The 22,728-nt window shown below is 43.9% G+C and overlaps 1 protein-coding gene across 1 annotated transcript in view; it reads left to right on the plus strand.

Annotated features, from left to right (window-relative positions):
- Positions 1 to 2,145: 2,145 nt before the first annotated feature.
- WDR82 (WD repeat domain 82) overlaps positions 2,146 to 22,728 on the plus strand; it is a 24,351-nt gene continuing 3,768 nt past the window's right edge. The window contains exons 1-8 of the mRNA XM_017862454.1: positions 2,146 to 2,588; positions 10,167 to 10,264; positions 13,980 to 14,046; positions 19,149 to 19,248; positions 20,116 to 20,232; positions 20,780 to 20,935; positions 21,387 to 21,456; positions 21,975 to 22,117. Of these exons, the coding sequence (XP_017717943.1) occupies positions 2,428 to 2,588; positions 10,167 to 10,264; positions 13,980 to 14,046; positions 19,149 to 19,248; positions 20,116 to 20,232; positions 20,780 to 20,935; positions 21,387 to 21,456; positions 21,975 to 22,117 (912 nt within the window). The 5' untranslated portion in view covers positions 2,146 to 2,427. The remainder of the gene's footprint in view (positions 2,589 to 10,166; positions 10,265 to 13,979; positions 14,047 to 19,148; positions 19,249 to 20,115; positions 20,233 to 20,779; positions 20,936 to 21,386; positions 21,457 to 21,974; positions 22,118 to 22,728) is intronic.

Here is a 22,728-nt window from a genome sequence, read left to right on the forward strand (position 1 = left end):
AAAAAAAAAAAATGTGAAACAGGATGAGCATTTGAAGACCCTCTTAAAACGAAAAAAAAAAAAAAAAGACTGCATTCCAAAAATAATGCAGAAAGGCAAGTCTTGGGAGGAAGGTTTGGTCTTAACGGTGAAATCTGGAAAAGGTATAGGAAGTACAATACTTGAAAGATACCCTGAAAAGATTTCTTTTGGCCGGCAACATTCAGTAGATTACAGCTGTTTCTGTGGTTATTTTTGTAGGTTAATATGGACCAAAATACAGCATCATCTTACTGGGCGCGTTCACTTCCCGACAGTTCCAGAACATGGGCACTCAATCAGTCCTTGTTGCCTTCTAAACTATTCGAAGCAGACTCTGTATCAGCCTTTCTAGCTTCTGAAATAAAGGCACAGGAATTACAGGGAAGCAGAGTGAGTGATCTGGGGGCGTGGAGGGTTTTTCTTCCATTGCTGTGCAGTTTGGAAAGTTGCCATCTATTCAAGTTTCACTCAAACCGGCTTTTTCCAGACCCCAGAACAAATTGTAGCCAGAAGCTCCGCTCTTTGTCAGGAGGCAATTATACCCCAGACTTAGCCAGGAACTTGCCCTCTTCCCTTAGAGAACAACTTCTCTTTATGTATAAGGATCCTGGCTCTCCTTTTACCCAGGGGGTTGGGATACAGCCTCTAGTTCTTTCTAGAAAGACCCCAGCTGTTCCAGGGTTTCCATTTTGTTTTTTACCATTGCACAGGTCTCTGGATATCACACCTTCCTAATAGCGACTGAAATGTCTCACAGCCTTTCCTCGTTTTTGTTTCTCTTTAGCTAAAGAAAGCAAAAATAAATAATCCCCATCTCCACTGTTGGAAACCCCAGGCTTTTTAACCCTTTGAGGAGCTTCACACAAGATAGAGATCTGTGAAGCCACATAGGTTGGCACTGAGTTTAACCCTTTGCCCATAAAGTTAAGGTTAGGAACCTTGGTTCCTATTTTCTGTTCAAATACTGTTTTCCTTTGTTAGAGATAAACTACTTTTAAGTCAAAGAATCACTTACATGATAGAACCTTTAGAATAATCCTGTTGACTACAAACAGGATAGTGCAACTCTTCCACATCTTGAATGTGGTGGTGATTGCATGACTGTGTATGGGTGTTAGAACATAAAACTAGCCACTACAAAGGCTAATTTTTGGAGGGAGACCGTCTGCTCTGTCGCCCAGGCTGGAATGCAGTGGCACGACTTCGGCTCACTGCAGCCTCCGCCTTTCTCAATTCTCGTGCCTCAGCCGCGCCATCATGCCCAGCTAATTTTTTATATTTTAGTAGAGATGGTTTTGTCATGTTGGCCAGGCTGGTCTCAAACTCCTGAGCTCAAGCGATCATCCTGCCTCGGCCTCCCAGAGGTGGGTCGGAAAGGCGTGAGCCACCGCGCCCAGCCTAAAAAGGCTGATTTTTACTGTACCTAAAGTCTACCTCGATTAAGAACACCAGGCCGGGTGCGGGTGGCGGGCGGACTGCCTGAGGTCAGGAGTTCGAGACCAGCTTGGCCAACATGGTGAAACCCCGTCTTTCTAAAAATACAAAATTAGCAGGCGTGGTGGCGCGCGCCTGTAATCCCAGTTACACGGGAGGCTGAGGCAGGAGAATCGCTTGAACCCGGGAGGCGGAGGTTGTGGTGAGCCGAGATCGCGCAACTGAGCGACAAAGCGAGAGACTCCATCTCAAAAAAAAAAAAAAAAAAAAAAAAAAAAAAAAAAAAAAGAGGTCGAAGCTGTCTAAGCGGGCGCTGCAGTGGACTAGCGGTCAAGCCAGCCCGCGAGCGGCTCACCTGATTCACCCCCAAAACCGGCCTCCAGCGGCGTACGCGACGCTGCAGTACCCTCTCCCACGCGGCTTGTGGTCGGGGCACCTGCAGGAGGCGCCAGAGCCTTCGCAGGGGTTGCAATCTCGCGCAAGGGCCCCCAGCTCCCAAGGCACCCGCAACCTTCCGACCCCCGGGGAAGGCCCAGCGCGTCTGGGCCCCTCCCTGCCAGTAGCCAGCCCTGCCACTACACTCCGCCGCGGCCGCGCTGACGTCACCACCCCCCTCCCGGCCTCGCGAAGCCATTCCCGCCCCGCCCCCTTTCCCGGCGTGCGCCGCGGCTAAGGCTCCTCGCCCTCAGCTTCTGCCTGTCGCCCCAAAATGGCGGACACAATGAGCCGGCGACGCGCCGGTTGTCCGTGAGGTGGCTGTGAAGACGAACGCTCGGCGAGGGTCCGCAGTTCAGGCAGAAGACCCTCATCCAAGCAGGAGGAAGAGGAGGAGGCGGCCCAACTGTTGGCCGATTTCCCTCTAGCCGCCGGCGCGGCGCCAGCCCCGCCTGGGTTGGCCCCTCGGCAGCCCGCCCGTTCGCCGCCGGGCCCCGCCCCGGTCCTGCGCCGCCGCTGCCTTCCTCAGCCGCCGCCATGAAGCTGACCGATAGCGTGCTGCGGAGCTTCCGCGTCGCTAAGGTGTTCCGCGAAAACTCGGACAAGATTAACTGCTTCGATTTCAGCCCCAACGGCGAGACGGTCATCTCGAGTAGCGACGACGACTCCATCGTGCTCTATGACTGCCAGGAGGGCAAGTGAGTGCGGCGGAGGCCCTGGGCCCAAGTCTCAGTGCCTTCCTCCCTCCGGTGGCCCAGCACTAGTTCCTCGGCCCGCCCTCCTTCCCGACTTTAGCCCCCGGCCTATTTTGCACGCGTTCCTGCCAGGGCCGCCTCCACCCCGCAGCCGTCCAGGAGACCTTTTATTTTTTCTTATTAAAAAAATTACGATAGTCATAATTTTATAATAGCATTCTTAGTTGTATGTTTTCGGTCTCCTTTGAGCGCTGTGTCTCGCTTGCCAAACCCCACCTTGACCTTGACCTTTAAACGCCCGGTCCGCCCACCCTGGGCCCAGCAGGTAGTGTTTTCAGCTCCTTAGGCTGTCAGAGGTGCTGGTCTGCTCCGGCCTCGACGCAGGACTGCAGGGGCTGCTCTCCTGCCTCCTTCGGCAGCGTCAGCTTTCTCTTCTGCCCTCTCCGCTATGACCTCGATTCCGCCCTGGCACTCCGCCCATCCCCTGCCCCTCAGCTTCCCGCGGCCTTTCTGCCGTCAGACAGCGTGGGTTGCAGTTCTTAACTGTCAGGATTTATTTGTTGTGCCTCTTTGAGCCCCCTTGCTTTTTCTTCGTGCTCGTAGCCTTTCTCTTATTCCTTCAAACTCGGTGCCCACGTTCGTAAGTGAACTTTTCAGCAATATCTAAAACTTCCTTTTTGCCACACACAAACGAACTTGGTCTTCCCATCCTGACCTGAATGTGAGCTTCCTTTAAAACAAAGCAAGCATCGTAGAACAATTTAAGGTTTCCTTTCATACTTTTTTTTTCTATTACACTCTTTGGTCCACTTTGAATTCCAATTCTGATCATGAAACTTTTATGTTGCCACAAGTCATCTGGAGACCCACCATACCTGCATCTTTTCGCAAAATCTAAGCACAGCACTGACTTTTCCTTGGGGTCCTTAGCCCCTCACCGCACGCCTGTGGACTTGCAGCTCCTTGGAGCCAAAACTAGTTTAGATTAAATTTGTTTTACCCTTAGCCACCTTCCCCAAGAAGGCTTGCTGATGTTTGGTTTAATTCGGTGGCCTCTGGTTTTGTCAGACTTGATTTTGTTACCTAGTAACAGATATTATTATTATTATTTTGAGATCTTGGGTTTTTTCCTACCTTCTCCAGCTGTTCCTTTTGCCTTTTTTTTTTTTTTTTAACTGGTGTCTTTCTTTTGGAACGTATCTCTTCATTTGTGAATTTGATTATCTGAAATAATGCTAGTTTAGACTGAGCTATAATGGTATCCCCCCCAATTTTTTTCCCACTGGGGCTGTGAGAAAATATTACGTAACTGGCTCTGGATCTGCCTGCAGTATGTGGCAGAGTGGTCTGCAGTGGTGGTCTTAAGGAAGAGGGAATTGTTAGCTGAACAAATACTTAGTTATTTGAGTCAGTGTTACTCCTTCAGTAAATAGATTTCTGTCCTGGTCTGGTCACTTGAATCAGTTTAAAAGAGGAAGTAACACTTAAAGGTGTGGTAGTAGGGTCCGCATTGTGGGGTCCTGGAGGAGTAATTTGAAGCTGGCTTGCATGAAATGTTTAATGCTTTTGCACAGATTAGAACCTCTTCCCAGAACCTCAGGATGGAGATGTATATCCTCATTTAAAGAAAATGAAGGTTGTGATAGCCTGTCTTTGCTGTTTGTCTCCAAATTTGGCATAATTTTGATTTGGGAAGGATGACCTTGACGGGAAGCCCTGTCTTTTTTTTTTTCCTTATGTTTTTGGGACAGAGTCTCCCTCTCTTGCCCAGGCTGGAGTGCAATGGCGTGATCTTGGCTCACTGCAACCTCCATCTCCCGGGTTAAAGCGATTCTCCTGCCTCAGCCTCACAAGTAGCTGGGATTACAGGTGCCTGCCACCATGCGCTGCTAATTTTTGTATTTTTAGTAGAGACGGGTTTCACCATATTGACCAGGCAGGTCTTGAACTCCTGACCTCAAGTGATCCGCCGGCCTCGGCCTCCCAGAGTGCTAGGATTACAGGCATGACGTGCTGCGCCTGGCCAAATCCTGTCTTGTTAAAAGTAAAATGCTAGTTTTGTGACATAAAGCAGTTTGTTCACTCACATTGCATTTTTACATAATTACAGACGAACAGAAAGTTACAGCAATGTTTCAGATAACTCCCATATGATTCAGTAACTGGTTACATTTTCTTCATTTGCTTCATCACTGTAGGTAAATATTTGTATGTACTGTGTGCCTCCCCCCACCCTTAGAGTTGGAGGTATCAAGCCCCTTTAAACACTTCAACATGGATTTTCTTTCCCTCCCTCCCTCCCTCCCTTCCTTCCTTCCTTTCTTTCTTCCTTTCTTTCTTTCTTCTTTCTTTCTCTTTCCTTTTTTTCTCCTTTTTTCTCTTTTCTTTTCTTTTTTTTTTTTGAGATAGAGTCTCGCTTGGCTGCCCAGGCTGAAGTGCAGTGGCATGATCTTGGCTCACTGCAACCTCCAGCTCCTGGGTTCAAGCGATTCTCCTGCTTTAGCCTCCTGAGTAGCTGGGATTACAGGTGTGCGCCACCAAACCCAGCTAATTTTTGTATTTTTAGTAGAGACAGGGTTTCACCATGTTGGTCAGGCTGGTCTCGAACTTCTGACCTCGTTATCTGCCCTCCTCAGCCTCCCAAAATGCTGGGATTACAGGCGTGAGCCACCGCACCCGGCTCAACATGGATTTTCTAAGCACAAAGACATTCTTACATAACCAGAGATCCAAATTAGGAAATTTAGTATTGATACAGTACTACAGGGCATGCTCTTTTGAGTTTTCTCTGATCAATTAATTGTGACCTTGTTTCATTATCTGTGGTGAAGGAGTGGCCTGGTAGTTAGGAAAGAACTGGGTTCTAGTTTGGCTTGTGACTAGGTATGTGACATTGGTCAAATTCTCTGGATATTAAACAACCTCTTTAGTTTCCATTCTAGGCAATAATATGACAAAAAGTTTTGTCACTAGTATAGGTCAAACCAACCTCAGAAGAAAAGAAGTATTTCCTTGGAAGACATGGTATTGTATTTTTTTTTTTTTTTTTTTTTTTTTGATACGGAGTTTCGCTCTTGTTGCCCAGGCTGGAGTGCAATGGCGTGATCTCAGCTCACTGCGACCTCTGCCTCCGGGGTTCAAGCGATTCTCCTGCCTTAGCCTCCTGAGTAGCTGGAATTACAGGCATGTACCACCATGCCTGGCTAATTTTGTATTTTTTGTGGATACGGAGTTTCTCCGTGTTGGTCAGGCTGATCTCAAACTTCCGACCTCAGGTGATGCACCGCCTCAGCCTCCCAAAGTGCTGGGATTACAGGCATGAGCCACTGCGCCCAGCCTTTATTTTATTCTTTTTTTTTTTTTTTTTTGAGATAGCCTCACACTTTCTTAGGCTGGAGTGCAGTGGTGTGATCTTGGCTCACTGCTGCAACCTCTGGCTCCTGGGTTCAAGCAGTTCTTGTGCCTCAGCCTCCCGAGTAGCTGGGATTACAGGCGCCCATCACTGTGCCCAGCTAATTTTTGTATTTTTAGTAGAGATGAGGTTTCGCAGTGTTGGCCATGTTGGTCTCAATGCCTTACCTCAAGTGATCCACCCACCTCGGCCTCTCAAAGTGCTGTGATTACAGGCATGAGCTGCACCTGGCCCTTTTTATTTTATTTTTTTTAAAGACAAAGGTCTTCCCCTGTTGCCCAGGCTGGAGTGCAATAGCATGCTTATAGCTCACTAAAGCCTTCATCTTCCGGGCTCAAGCGATCCTCCCACCTCAGTCTCCAAAGTAGTTGGGCCTACAAGCACTCACCAACTTACTTGGTTATTTTTATTTTAGTGGAGACAAGGTCTCATCAGGTTGCCCAGGCTGGTCTCAAACTCCTGAGCTCAAGGATCCTCTCACCTAGGCCTCCCAAAGTGCTGGGATTACAGGTGTTAGCTACTGTGACTGGCTGAAGACATAGTATCTTTATTAGATGACCCTAATGTTAGAATTTGGGAGTCTGAAAATGGCTAAAGCAAGATTTTGTATGCTTAGTATTTTCCAGTTTACCAGTCATTTAAATTTTCTTTATAATGGAGTTCACCCGTTGAGTGATATTTCAACTTGGAAGAATATAAAGGATATTGTTTGTGGTAGGTAAAGCAAATTACTCAAAGCGAAAGGTTAATATTATTTTCCTTGTTGATGCTTGATCACCAGAATTGGTTGGAGGAAGGAAGCTTACCAAAATATTTGAAAAATGCCGTGCATGTACTTTGTAAAACGCACATGGATGCAGTACAATATAATCTTGGTTTCAAATTAGGAAGTGAGTCCATGTGAGGTGGCTCACACTTGTAATCCCAGCACTTTGGGAGGCCAAGGTGGGCGGATCGCCTGGGTCAGGAGTTCAAAACCAGCCTGGCCAGTGTGGTGAAACCTGTCTCTACAGAAAAGTACAAAAATTAGCTGAGCCTGGTGGCAGGGGCCTGTAATCCCAGCTACTCAGGAGGCCGAGGCAGGGAGGCAGAGGTTGCAGTGAGCCAGGATCGTGTCACTGCACTCTAGCCAGGGTAACAGCGAGACTCTGTCTCAAAAACATAAAAATAATAAAACCAAATTAGGAAATGAAATGAGGCAATAGATTTCTGTTATTAGGAAAAAAAAATCTCAGGTTAGTGTTTCTGATAAATTTGAGACAAATAGACCAGATCTAAGTGGAACCAGAAGTTTTTGTTATATTATTCCCTTTTAACATGTCAAGTTAGAGTTGGCTTTTCACGTTCTTTTTTTTTTTTTTTTTTTTTTTTTTTTTTTTTTTTAAATACACCGCCCCACCCTTTTTTTTTTTTTTTTTGGTTTTTTTTTTTTTTTTTTGAGATAGCCTCACACTTTCCTAGGCTGAAGTGCAGTGGTGTGATCTTGGCTCACTGCTGCAACCTCTGGCTCCTGGGTTCAAGCAGTTCTTGTGCCTCAGCCTCCCGAGTAGCTGGGATTACAGGCGCCCATCACTGTGCCCAGCTAATTTTTGTATTTTTAGTAGAGATGAGGTTTCGCAGTGTTGGAAATTCAAGGAGAATTTCACTCTTGTTGCCCAGGTTGGAGTGCAATGGCACAATCTTGGCTCAGTGTAGCCTCTACCTCCTGGGTTCCAGTGATTCTCCTACCTCCGCCTCCCAAGTAACTGGGATTACAGGTGCCTGCCACCACACCTGGCTAATTTTTTAAATTTTTAGTAGAGACAGGGTTTCACCATGTTAGCCAGGCTGGTCTCAGACTCCTGACCTCAGGTGATCCACCCACCTTGGCTTCCCAACACGCTGAGATTACAGGCGTGAGCCACTGCGCCCGGCCAGGTTCTGTCTTTACTATTGTAAATGGGATGAAATAACTGATGTAAAGTTCTTCCACTGGTAGAAGCAAAGTCAACTATCTAGAGAGTAAGTATACAGCCACACACTCAGATTCCCTCACTGGTTACCACACAGTAACCCACATCAGAACCCCAGACAGTGGACTTGGCGAAGTAGCCTTTGCTGATCTTTTTAGGAGTGAAGTATTATTTCAGTAAAGGTAAGAATGTGGAAAATCTAGTGCATTTGTAGTGAGAAGTATTTTGGAAATGGGTTTCATGTAGGGAAACCCTTGGCCTCACTTTAACAAAAATTGAAAGTGCAAATAATTGACTTCTTAAAGACTGCTTGAGTCATGTGATTGTTTTGTATCTAGATTCTGAGAGGATTTTACATTGAGAGGGTCAGCTTTCCTTTTCATAAATTGGAACTCTTGGTTAACATTGGTACAGGATTTGTGAAATCCTTCTAAAGACCTAAATATAGGACATTATGTTAAAGGCTTTCTTGTTTTCTGAATTGGTCATATTGGAGAGTTGTTTTAGCATTTGAATCTGGATTTACATAGATATTTGTCTCAAATTTTCTTTTCTTTTCGAGATGGAGTCTCGCTCTGTTGCCCAGGCTGGAGTGCAGTGGTGCTATGTCAGCTTACTGCAATCTCTGCCTCCCAGGCTCAAGCAATTCTCCTGCCTCAGCCTCCAGAGTAGCTGGGACTACAGGCGCTTACCACCACGCCCAGCTAATTTTTGTATTTTTAGTAGAGATGGTGCTTCGCCATGTTGGTCAGGCTGGTCTCAAACTCCTGACCTCAGGTGATCCACCCTCCTCGGCCTCCCAAAGTGCTGGGATTACAGGCGTGAGCCACCACGCCTGGCCTAACGTTTTTCTAATTTAACCAGTATGTGTTAGAGTTTTTGGTTAAAGGTTCTGTTGAGATCAGTTTTAGCCTTGCTCTTCAAGGTTCTGTAGAGGGAGACGTTTAAGGAACTTAAATGGAGATTGGTAACCTCTAGCTTGGAAATGTGTGATTTTTTTTGTCTGTTTGTGTGTTTGTTTTTGAGGTAGAGTCTCACTCTCTCGCAAAGACTGTATTGCAGTGGCACGACTCTTGGCTTACTGCAACCTCTGCTTCCTGGGTTCAAGGAATTCTCCTGCCTCAGCCTCTTGAGTAGCTGGGATTACAAGTGCGTGCCACCACACCCAGCTAATTTTTGTATTTTTAGTAGAGATGGGGTTTCATCATGATGGGCCGCTCTTGAACTCCTGACTACAGGTGATCTGCCTGGCTCGGCCTCCCAAAGTGCTGGGATTACAAGTGTGAGCCACCACCTTATGGCCAGAAATGTGTGATTTTACATTAAAGTAAAAACAAAGGAACGATTTAACTGGTTTTGCTAGAGAAAGTTAGGCTTGCCTTCTAAAAGGCTCAGCAAGTGCTTTTGACCTGTAGGATAGGAAGGATGGATGTCTTCTGCAAGAGCAGGTTACATTAGCAAAGGCAAGCAGTTTTGCGTCTGGTTTCAGTCCCTCTTTGTTGTAAGTTAGGACTTGTTTTGTGTGCTTTTCTTCCCAAGTAGATGTACAGCCAGGCATCACCATACAGCCAGGCATCACTTAGATGGTGATCATTATGTGAGTTTTTGTTGCACAGTGTCATAGAGTGTATTTACACAAACCTGATGGTATAACCTGTACACACCTAGGCTGTGTGGTATGGCTCATTGCTCCTAGGCTGCAAACCTGTACAGCATGTTACAGTACTGAATACTGTAGGCAATTATTATATAGCATTAAGTGTTTGTGTATCTAAACATAGAAAAGGTACAGTAAAACAGTATAAGGAATTTTAAAAATGATACATCTGTTGTAGAGAGCAGCTCCATTATAATCTTATGAAACCATTATCCTATGTGCTGTCTGTTGTTGATAAAAATGTCATCACATGGCACATGACTATTTTTTCTCAAAGCTTACTTTTGAACATTGTAGTAAAGACTGAATTGAATCCCCAGATTTACTTTTACTTCCTACCTAACCTTGCCATTAGGTGTTCTAAGGTGGAAAGCTTCTTCAGATGGCTGTTGCTTGAGGGTTGTTTTTTCCCTTTTGGAAGAAATTGTTTCTTTCCAGTGTTAGAACTTACCAAAAATCCTCACCTTTGCTACATCATTCAAGTGCTTCTCTTTATGTGGAGATCCCAGATTTTGATGATGGAGAATGTTTATGACTTTCTCTTTCTATTTTCTTATCAGACCAAAGAGAACCCTGTACAGTAAGAAATATGGTGTGGACCTCATCAGATACACTCATGCAGCAAACACAGTCGTTTACAGCTCTAACAAAATAGACGGTAAGCAAGCCTTCTTTTTAGGAAGTTAAGGTCGTGGTTTCCTTTGTTAAATAGTTCGTGGAATCTTTGTGACTACTTCTGCTTTGACTATAGTTACTTTAGTTTAAATATTTTCATATAATGTTAGTAATGTTAATTACATTGTTTTGACTGAAGGAATGCTGGTGGAAGCAAGCCATTAGTACTTTTGAAGGACTTGAGACTGAGTATGAAAAGTCTCCAATTTAGAGAGGGGAGCGGAAAAAGGAAGCAACTAATTGTATTTATGATTTGTACTTCCTTAAACTTAAAAGAACACTTTTAAAGCCGAGCGTGGTGGCTCACGCCTGTAATCCCAACACTTTAGGAGGCCAAGGTGGGTAGATCACTCGAGGTCAGGAGTTCAAGACCAGCCTGGCCAATGTGGTGAAACCTCGTCTCTACTAAAAATACAAAAGTTAGCCGAGCACAGTGCTGTGCGCCTATAATTCCAGCTACTCGGGAGGCTGAAGGAGGAGAATCGCCTGAACTCGGGAGGTGGAGGTTGTGGTGAGCCAAGATCGCGCCACTGCATTCCAGCCTGGGCAACAGAGCGAGATTCTATCTCCAAAAAGAACACTTTTAGAACAAATAAAAGGAAAGAACACTTGACACACAGCAAGTGATAAACAACAGGACTTTTTCTTTCAAAATGATAGAGATTTGAGAAAAGTTTCACAAATGCTCGAACTATGATAGTTTAAGGGAAGTTAGAACAGTTTTGGTATTTTCCCAACCTTAGTCACCTCTGATTCCAGGAATGTTTTTTGATCTAAAGAGTAAAGAGTTACTCTTAGAAATTGAACTTGTGAGTTTCTTTCTATTATAAACAATCTCTGTTTTTACCTGCATTTCTCTAGATAAGTCCTAAGAGATTGTCGTGGTAACTGAACTGTAACACTTATTTTCATGTTAGGATTCTTTAATTTTTTTATTTTTGTTTATGTTTTATCTATTTTGTTTTGTTTTGTTTTGTTTTTTTGAGACGGAGTCTCACTCTGTTGCCTAGGCTGGAGTGCAGTGGCGCGATCTCAGCTCGCTGCAACCTCCACCTCCCAGGTTCGAGTAATTTTCCTGCCTCAGCCTCCCAAGTAGCTGGGAGTACAGGTGCGTGCCACCATGCCCAGCTAATTTTTTGTATTTTTAGTAGAGACAGGGTTTCACCATGTTAGCCAGGATGGGTCTCGATCTCCTGACCTCATGAGCCACGATGCCTGGCCTATTCTTTATTCTTTTGAGACCGAGTCCTGTTCTTGTTGCCCAGGCTGGAGTGCAATGGTGCAGTCTCGACTCACTGCAACCTCAGCCTCCTGGGTTCAAGCGATGCTCCTGCCTCAGCCTCCCAAGTAGCTGGTATTACAGGCGCCCACCAACACGCCCGGCTAATTTTTGTATTTTTAGTAGAGTTGAGACTTCACCATGTCAGCCAGGTTGGTCTCGAACTCCTGACCTCAAGTGATCTGCCTGCCTCAGCCTCCCAAAGTGCTGGGATTACAGGTGTGAACCACCACACCCGGCCAGGATTCTGTTTTCAAACTTATGTCAGTGGTTTATTGATGATCATCTCACATTTTGCAGTAAGGATTTTTTTAGGCCAGGCATAGTGGCTCATGCCTGTAATCCCAGCACTTATGGAGGCCTTGGAGAGTGGATCACTTGAGCCCAGAAGTTTGAGATAAGCCTGGGCAATGTGGGGAAACCCCGTCTCTACAAAAAATACAAAAATTAGCCAGGTGTGATGGGATATGCCTGTAGTCCCAGCCACTTGTGAGGCTGAGGTGGGAGGATTGCTTGAGCTCTGGAGGTCTAGGGTGTCGTGAACCGTGATCACACCACTGCATTCCAGCCTGGGTGACAGAGCGAGGCTCCATCTCAAAAAAACAAAAGAGATTTTTCTAATGTCATTCCACAAGGATGGCTTATACTGCTATTTTGGCTGTACCTATCTCAGAGCAGATTCGGTGGACGTCTTTTTTTTTAGTTTCTTTTTTTTTTTAAATGAGACTCTTCTGCCTGTACTTGATTTTTAGTAAGTATATCATTTCTACTTTCCATGCCTGTATTTCAGAAGTGGTTTTCTAAGGAAGCAGCGTAGTTAATGATTTTGGACAAGAATGTAAAACCTTACGATCCTGAGGAAACGTGTCTATGTGATCATCTGAATGACTGGTTTATTTCTTCTGTTGGGCTGTTTTTCTGAGTGATTAAATGAGGATTCTCCAAATGTGGTGCGAGATGAGGCAAATGTGTGGCACTTGTAGCTTTGCTGCCAGGCCTCTGCTGTGAGGATGTTCCCTTTCCTGTCTCAAGTGCATCCTGAAGAGTTCCTCCAGTGCTCCGTTTCCTTTTGCCTGATTCCAGGCTGAGGTAGTAGTTTGTACAGTTTGAGGGTCTATGATACCACCCGGTACAGGAGATAACTGTACAGGCCACTGCCTTGCCAGGAACAGCGCGCCAGCTGCCAAGTGGGGCTGAGAGGATGGCGTCGCCCTGCTCATCTCTGGGAAATCAGGTAATGGGAAGGAAGTCTTTTTCTTCTTAGGGCAGGTGAGTCGTTGTTAGCAGTAGAATAACTAGAAATACTTCGTAATTGTCATTCAGTAAGTTTGAAGATGTTTTCAAAGAAAATTGTGTAGTGTTCAAGCTATGGAATATACAAATATCCCTATTTCCCCTCCCAAGTTAAATGCCCTCTTATTAGAAAGCACCCCTGTGAAGCCCTGGGATGACTCAATGCTTTCAACCCCTTTATTCCTATGTTCTGTTTGCCTTCAGAATGTTCTTTCCATGCTTTTCTTTCTGCATTTTGGTACCATTTTCCCTTAGCTGTTTCTCAACAATTTTTCCTTATTCCTAGTCTTTTTAAGGGGATAATACTTTCCTCTTTTGCAGTTTTATTCTTTATGGCACTTCATTTCTCTACTGCCACCATCTTTTTTGTTTGTTTACTCTTTCAGATAGAATCATTTGGTTAAGAGTGTTTGTCTTATTTTTCCCCAAGCACAAATCTCTGATTGTTCCTTTCTTTAATATTGTCAAAATCTCACTGCTATTACTCATTGGTATAAGGATTTGGTTTTTTTAATGTCTTAAGATCTTTTTAACCCAGATTTTGACATCACTTCTCTGACCTTTTGTTTATTTTCATTGTAATTTGTGTATCCAATTGAAGAATGTTCAAATAGGTTGAGGGTGGGTCAACACACTGATAGAGAACTCTAGACAAAAATTGCTGCTAGGGTTCAGCCTGATCTTCAGTTTAACTGCCATGGCTGCTCACCTCTTTAAGTCTGTTTGCTCAACGGCCACATATTTTTTTTTAAGGTTTGCCATTCTGTGGACACTAGACCAATATCTAAAATTATTATGTGTGCTTTACTCGTTTTGTTTTTTGGCCAGGGTATATTTGCAGGGTGCGAGTTGCATTGTTATTATGAAGAAGCCAAATTGGTAATAAAATGTGTTTTCAAACATTGCTTTCTATGCCATCAACTTAAGAACTTTGCTTTTGAGTTAGGTGAAATCTACATGCCCACTCTTCAGCTGCAGAGTAGAATTATTCACCATTATTTATTCATTCCTTGCTTGGGATATAGAAGACAAGGGATTATTTGACCTTGTCTTTTCAAGATGAAAATGCAAAGTAAGTTTATTTTAAACAGTATGATATCATCATACCTTGTTTGTCTTTTTACAGATACTATTCGTTACTTGTCCTTGCATGACAACAAATACATCAGATACTTTCCTGGACATAGCAAAAGGTAAGACCCATGTATTATAGAAGCAGATAGTTCTTTTATCCCTGAGGTTACCCAGAGAATAGAAGGCTAGAGAGAGCTTATTAGTGAACTGAAGCTACTTCCTCACTACTGTTTGGCATTCTTCATCTTCTCTTAAATAGTCAACTGTTGATTTACTAAGGTTATAGAGGTGCGGGGATAGGTGTTCAAAGATATCTCAGTTGAATTATAACTAGGCCCAGTGCAGTGGCTCACACCTGTAATCCCAGCACTTTGGGAGGCCAAGGCAGGCGAATCACTTGAGGTCAGGAGTTTGAACCAGCCTGCCAACATGGCAAAACCCCATCTCTACTAAAAATACAAAAATTAGCTGGGTATGGTGCAATTGCACCTGCAATCCCAGCTACTTGGGAGGCTGAGGCAAGATAATCGCTTGAACCTAGGAGGCGGAGGTTGCAGTGAGCCGAGATCGCACCACTGCACTACAGCTTGGGTGACAGAGGGAGATTCTGTCTCATATACCTATATCTATATATATGTATTTCTAGTTATATATATATAATATATATATAATGTGGGTTATATATAATTTTATGTAAAATTTTATATAATTATATATAATTACATATATATATGTACGGTAACCCAGGATGGTTTTGATTGGTATGGAGCCCTGACAGAAGATAGCCTGAGAGCCTCCTGTTAGGAGTTGCACTTCCAGGCCGGGCATGGTGGCGTAATCCCAGCTCTTGAGGGCAGATTGCTTGAGTGCAGGAGTTTGAAACCAGTCTAGGCAACATAGTGAAACCCTGTCTCTACAAAAAAATACAAAAATTAACCAGGAGTGGTGGTGTGCGCCTGGAATTCCTACTACTTGGGAGGCTCAGGCATGAGAATTGCTTGAACCCGCAAGACAGAGGCTACAGTGAACCAAGGTGGCGCCACTGCACTCCATCCAGCCTGGGTGACAGAGCGAGACCCTGTCTCAAAAAAAAAAAAAAATGTTGCACTTCCAGTTGGGCAGGCCATTTGTGTTGCTGAAATAAGAAGGCAGCCAGTGGTAACTATAGTTTCAGACAAAGGATGGCTCATGGTAAGTAGATGTTTTTGCTTGTTTGTATTCAAATTAATGTTCACAAATGTACTATTTGTAATTAAGAGTTGATGCAGTTGTTTCAAATGCTTTCCAATCCTCCCAATTATTCAACCTCTTGACTTCCTGATTTTTTTGAGACAGAGTCTCGCTCTGTCACCCAGGCTGGAGTGCAGTGGCGCAATCTCTGCTCACTGCAAGCTCCGCCTCCTGGGTTCAGGCCATACTCCTGCCTCAGCCTCCCAAGTAGCTGGGACCATAGGCACCCACCACCAAGCCCGGCTAGTTTTTTGTATTTTTTAGTAGAGATGGGGTTTCACCATGGTAGCCAGGATGGTCTTAATCTCCTGACCTCGTGATCTGCCCACCTCAGCCTCCCAAAGCGCTGGGATTACAGAGGTGAGCCACCACACCCGGCTGACCTCCTGATTCTTGATAGATGACTTTGTCCCTCCTTTTATGAGAAAATCAAGGCTGAACAAAATGAGTTCTTTCAACTGGGCGAAGTGGTTCAGGCCAGTAATCAGCACTTTGGGAGGCTGAGGTGAGAGGATCACTTGAGTCTGGGAGGTCAAGGCTGCAGTGAGCCATGATTGTGCCACTGTACTCCAGTCTGGGTGACAAAGCAAGACCCTGTCTCCAAAAAAAGAGTTCTTTTAAACATCTATCCCTTCCACCTAAATTCCTCTCTTCCTTGGAATCCTTTCCTTGAGAAAGCTGTGGTCTTTCTTTCACAAAACAAACCTTCCTCTTTCTGCTTGCTTCCATCTCCTTAATCGGCTTTTCCTTTGCTGCCTACAAATTTACTTGGTCTTTCTTATCTTAAGTCTACTTACTGACCCTATCACCCACTCCTTTTCACTATCAAACTTGAAAGAATAATCTGCACATTCCCATCTCCACCTCCTCACACATACTCACTGTTGAAATCTTTTTTGCACTAGTCCCAGAATCATCTGTGGGGCTTTATCCAAACCTTTGTCCTTCATTCCCTGCTGCCTCTAGTTAAAACCCACTGCTTTGGGCTTTTCTTGGTGCTTAACCTCTCAGTAAAACTTACTTTCCCATGGCAAGTGACTTTTCCCATGTCAGTTCTGTTCTTGTAGTTCTTAGCCTCTGTTTTGACTCTAAAATAAATACTCTATCCGCTTTCTTGTGATTTTCTATCTCCATCGCTGATTTCATTCACCTTCATTCAGGTAGCTTCCCAAATCAGTATTTATAGCTCATATCTGTTATGAATTTGAGACCCACCTTCCATATACAGGTTTTGTTTTTTTTGTTTTGTTTTGTTTTTTGAGATGGAACCTTGCTCTGTCACCCAGGCTGGAGTACAATGGCGTGATCTTGGCTCACTGCAACCTCCGCCTCCTGAATTCAAATGATCCTCCTGCCTCAGCCTCCCGAGTAGCTGGGATTACAGGTGCGCACCATCATGCTCGGCTAATTTTTGTGTTTTTGTAGAGACAGGGTTTCACCATGTTGGCCAGGCTGGTCTCAAACTCCTGACCTCAGGTGATCCGCCCGCCTCGGCCTCCCAAAGTGCTAGGATTATGGGCAGGGCGCCCAGCACCACCTACATGTTTTATACACATCTTTGTAGCTGTCTCTTCTGTCCAGTACTCTTTCCAGTACTCAGGTCCAGTAGTCTGTCCGTCATTGTTACATTCTTTGGGCCAGCTTCTCTCTATCTTCCTCATATTTCTTCATCTCTGTCTCTTCCAATTCTGGTTCAAAGCATCTGTTGTCAGTGCACTCTTTTTCCCTTGCCATGATATTCAGTGAGTTGTTAAACTATTTAGTTTTCCCTAGGTTTAACCTCATGTATTACTTTCTTCTGTGTTCTCTCCTTTGCTTCTGCCCTGGCTCACATACCCTGTAAGGTAAATTATTGTTAGCTCCTAATTAATCATCCCATCTCTTACCATCCTGCTTCAGCATCCTGGATTGCAGTTTGATTGCTTCACCATCTCCCTTAATGGTTCTCTACATTTTCCTTGCTCCTTCCTCTTGTAGTCAGGTTCTGCCCCTTCTGGCTCTGACCCATTTTCCCAGCATTTTCTCCTACCGTTCCCATTAAGGTGAACTCTCGGCTACTTCTTGAACATGGGCTTCGTGCCTTCCTGTCTGGCACCTGTCAGAAAGGTGTTTCCCTTCGAAATCCTTTCTACCTCAGATGTTGTGTCTTTCCAGAAGCCATCTCTGGTTCTCTTGGAGTCATGTGGACTGAACAGTTAAAATTCCTTACGCTCGGGGTCTGTCTTCTCCATGTGTTCCCTGTACTTCTCAGCATAAGAGTCTTGTACCTCCTCTGAGCTCTTGGGCTGAATGCCATGGCATATAAAAATTACATGTCCACAATGTGTTCTGCTCATTCTGGTTTTTGTTTTTTAAACGGTGTCTTGCTCTGTTGCCCAGGCTGGAATGCAGTGGTATGATCTCGGCTCAGTGCAACCTCCATCTCTGGGATTCAAGCGATTCTCCCGCCTCAGCCTCTTGAGTAGCTGGGATTACAGGTGCACGCCACCAGGCCTGGCTAATTTTTGTATTTTTAGTAGAGATGGGATTTCACCATGTTGGCGAAGCTGGTCTCAAACTTCTGACCTCAGGTGATCCGCCCACCTTGGCCTCCCAAAGTGCTGAGATTATAGGCATGAGCCACCGCACCCGGCCTACTCATTCTGTTTTATTACCTCCTCAGCATTCCCAGGAGATTTTGGCTTTTAACAATATCTTTTAAAATTTTAAGTTGAGGAGCTGGTGCAGATGTTAGTTGAGTTACATTGGAAGAAAATGTTTTTAAGTGAGTGCCTCTTGATGGTATAACCACAAAAAAAGGGATCAAATTAGGAATACAGTTGCTGTTAGCATAGGCTTGTGGTTCTCTAGGTGTGGTGCCCAAAACAGCAGCCTCACCCATCACCTGGGGCTAGTTAGAAACTCAGATTCACAGACGCCAAGTCAGGCCTACTGGATTAGAGGCTCTGGGAGTAGATCCCAGCAATCTGTTTTAATCCACCCTCCAGGTAATGCTGATGCCACTTAGGTTTGAGAACATCTGTGTAGTCCTCACACATCTTGATAAGGAATCATGCTTTTTTATGTTTTTTTAAATTGAGATACAGTTTACATACTATAAATGATTCCTTTAAAAATGTACAATTTAGTGGTTTTCACTATATTTGCAGAGTTGGACAACTATCACCATTGTCTAGCTTCAGAATATTTTTATCACTCCAAAGAGAAACTCTGTACTCATTAGTAATCACTGCCCCAGCCCCTACCAACCACTGATCTACTTCTGTCTCTATAAATTTGCCTATTCTAGACATTTTGTGTAAATGGATCAGTTAATATCTGATCTTTTGTTTCTGGCTTCTCAAGGTTCCTCCACGTTGTCACATGAAGCAGTACTTTATTACTTTTTATTGCCAAATAATATTCCAGTGTATAGATATAGCACATTTGTTTGTCCAGCCATTAGTTAATGGACATTTGGGTTATTTCTACTTTTTGGCTATTATGAATAATGCAGCTCTGAACATATGTGTACATTTTTGTGTGGACATATATTTTCAGTTATCTTGGGTAAATACCTAGGAGTGGAATTTCTGGGTCACATGGTAACTCTGTTTCTTTGGAAAAACTTTTCCAGAGCAACTGTACCATTTTTACATTTCCATTAGCAATGTGTGAGGGTTCCAGTTTCTCTGCGTCCTCACCAACACTTGTCTGTCTTTTTATAGCTATGCTGGAGGGTGTGGAGTAGTATCTCATTGTGGTTTTGATTTGCATTGGAATCATATATTTTTGTTTTGTAGCTTTAATTTTTTTTTTTTTCATTATACTAGTTGTCTTTGTTCCAGATATGGTTGTGGTATGTGTGTTTTAGTGTGCTTCTTAAAATGGCAATTTCAGGAGAACAGGTATATATATATATATATATATAGGTAGGCAGAGTGATTTAGAATTCACATCCAATTTTTGCTAATATTTCGCATCAACTCCTATTTATCTCAATGTATTGCAGGGTGGTGGCCTTGTCCATGTCACCTGTGGATGACACTTTCATTTCTGGGTCTCTTGATAAGACCATTCGACTCTGGGATCTCCGGTCTCCTAACTGCCAGGTAATGGTACCTCACAGTTATGCTTTTTGAGCATTTTCTATGGTAGGCCCTATAATGAACTCTACCTCTCAAAGAAGGGAGAAAACAGTGGTTCCATTCTGGGATCCCAGGGTCTTTTTAAATTTTGGAGAAAATCTGTTTTCTTAGTTGGTAGCTGCTAAGCAAATACCCTAATCTAGTGCAGATTGCATTGTACTCTGTGGCTTAATTGTTGTGGAGTTTTTGTTGTTGTTTTGTTTTTGTTTTGAGACAGGGTTTTGCACTTGTTGCCCAGGCTGGAGTGCAATGGTGCGATCTCGGCTCACCGCAACCTCCACCTCCAGGGTTCAAGCGATTCTTCTACCTCAGCCTCCCAAGTAGCTGGGATTACAGGCATGCACCACCATGTCCGGCTAATTTTGTATTTTTAGTAGAGATGGGGTTTCTCCATGTTGGTCAGGCTGGTCTCCCAACCTCAGGTGATCCGCCCACCTTGGCCTCCCAGAGTTCTGGAATTGTAGGTGTGAGCCACTGCGCCCAGCCGGCTTAATGTTTTTAAAAGTGTTCCTAGAGCTTTTGGCTTCAAGGGATTTATTTTTATTTGAATTCTGTGTCTGTAATATTGTGCAGTTAGAGTTGATCAGAAATTGTTGTCTGGAGACCTGTTTTTTAAAAGCTTCATTTTAGTTTTATGTTTGCTTTTTCTGTTCTGTAGGTAGGCTGATATTTGTTTGTATGCCTTTCTTAGTTTTAATTGGGAAAAGTAAATTATGTAGTGGTAGGGTCCTGGGTTCATTTTTTTTCCCCATTGTACTAGCAGTCTTTGGTTGTTCCAGGTGTGGTTGTGGTATGTGTGTTTTAGTGTATTTCGTATTTCTTTTCTCTTAGGGCCTCATGCATCTGCAGGGGAAGCCAGTTTGTTCTTTTGATCCAGAAGGGTTAATTTTCGCTGCAGGTGTCAACTCTGAAATGGTCAAACTTTATGACCTTCGTTCTTTTGACAAGGTAAATCTTTGAATCTTTGAGCTATCTTAATATTATGGTGAAGTAGACATGTAACTGCCTTTTTTTTTTTTTTTTTTTTTAGACAAGAGTTTTGCTTTTGTTGTCCAGGCTGGAGTGCAGTGGTGCAATCTCGGCTCACTGCAGCCTCTGCCTCCCAGGTTCAAGTGATTCTCCTACCTCAGCCTCCCAAGTAGCTGGGATTACACATGCCCACCACCACGCCTGGCTAATTTTTTGTATTTAGTAGAGATGAGGTTTCACCATGTTGGTCGGGCTGCTCTCAAACTCCTCACCTCTGGTGATCCACCCACCTCAGCCTCCCAAAGTGCTGGGATTACAGGCGTGAGCCACCATGCCTGGCCCTGTAAGAGCATTTTCTACAAAAAGAAAAATATGGTATATATTAAGAGAGTGGCAGAGAAGTAGCTCATTCTCTGCTTTCCTTAGTCAAAAAGGGATCTAAAGGAATAGGATGGGAATTGGCTCTAGCAGAAGAAATTGTTAATATGCCTTGGGCCTGGGGCTACTATTTTTTTATCTTTTGCAGGGGCCATTTGCTACCTTTAAGATGCAGTATGATCGAACTTGTGAGTGGACAGGACTTAAATTCAGCAATGATGGCAAGCTCATCCTCATTTCCACCAACGGCAGCTTCATTCGTCTCATTGATGCATTCAAAGGAGTGGTGATGCACACGTTTGGGGTGAGCTGATGGCCTTCGACCATGGCTGTTTCCATGCTCATACTTCCTATGCTAAGAATTATGTTAGCTGGTTGGTGGAGACCAACAGTTACTCTTGACTTACTCATGAAGGCATGCACTTGTATTTTATTCCTGCTCATTGAACTTACCTCCCTTGGATTCTGTAGACATTTATTTCTCACCAAGTGACCCAAGTTTGGTATTTAGATATAAAATAATGTCCTAACAATAAAGTTTTCTTACTCCCTTGAGTATACCTTGAATACAGAGTTGAAGGTGGGGGTGGATTGTCAAGGATGGCAACCACATTTGGAAGCTGGGTGGTGTAGTACATGACAAGGAAAGGGTTTCATGGAAAGGAAGGTGATGCATGTGCTAAGTCAGTGTTTGTAGGCAGCCGTTTTTATTAATGGCTCTGTAACAACAAAAGAACTGCTCTGTTTTGTTTTAGGGTTATGCCAATAGCAAAGCTGTCACACTGGAGGCTTCATTTACTCCAGACTCTCAGTTTATTATGATTGGTGAGTTTCCTTTATCCCCTGTGGGGGTTATTTCTCTGGTACTATGCATTTTTTTTGTTTAAATTATTAAGTGAGACATTATTATATATTTGATAGATGTTCTCAGATTTCTGTATAGCACATTATGCCAAAGACATAGTGTCTTTTAACTGCCCTGACTGGACCAAAATTTGAGTTAAACTCTATAAGCACTACCTTATTAGTAATACTAATGTCCTGGTGTAACCCTGCATTCAGTCATCTTAGTGGCTGCCTGTCAGTAGGGTAATGGTATTCGGCCCCTTTTTTAGATGAGAAAACTGAAGTCAGAGGGGAAGTGACATGCCTGTGAACAAAGAGCTAGGGTCAAGATCAGTTTCCAAAGTGTTCTTCCTTCACTGCCTCTTGTCCCTCTCGATTTTGCCTGAGGGATGGGTCCTAAAGCTTGGCCTATCCTCAGACCTCAATCCATGTCTCATTTCCAGTTGTCTTTGCATTGTGTCTTGAGCTGTTACATTTTCCTTGAATATCCTCTTTAGGTTCAGAGGATGGCAAGATCCATGTCTGGAATGGAGAGAGCGGTATAAAAGTAGCTGTGTTGGATGGTAAACACACAGGCCCGATAACCTGTTTGCAATTCAACCCCAAGTTCATGACTTTTGCCAGCGCGTGTTCCAACATGGTATGTGAACGAAGAGTAAGAGGTGTCTGCCACTCAGGGACCCTTTCCAGTTGAGGTGGTGGGTGCCTCAACAAGCACAGCAAGCTGTGTTCTACATAGGTAGATTACAAGCATCCAAGTACATGTTTCTCAACTGGTGGTTTCCCTATTTCACCTCCTATTATTTGACCTCTGGCTGGGCTGGTTTTGTCTTTCATTTTTATTCTTCTTCCTAGAGGTGATCAGGAATCACCTTTGAGCTCCAAGGAGATCATAGGCCAGTTTTTGCTCTGGACCCTAATTTTAGGTCCAAACTACCTGGGCTATGCTTGGCAAATTTTTTGCTCCTTAAAATACTCTGAACTGGCCTATTGTGGTTTCAGTTTTCCATTCCTGTTGGTTTATGCCAGATTCCCAGAAATTTCTACAGTTGGTCATAACTCACCACTTAGAATTAACTCCAGGCCCTTGTCTCTTCCTAGATAATACTAACAGAATAAAGGATCAGTGAGTCTCAGCTCCGGTTTTCCCTTGTGATCTCCTAAACCTACCTGGGTGTTCGGGGATGAGACATTTCATTACTAGCCTACCCAGAACACATTGCCCCCTTGTTTTTTTTTTTTTTTTTTTTT

Source organism: Rhinopithecus bieti, unplaced genomic scaffold (genome assembly GCF_001698545.2).
Source record: "Rhinopithecus bieti isolate Rb0 unplaced genomic scaffold, ASM169854v2 scaffold_64314, whole genome shotgun sequence".
Lineage (NCBI taxonomy): Eukaryota > Metazoa > Chordata > Mammalia > Primates > Cercopithecidae > Rhinopithecus > Rhinopithecus bieti.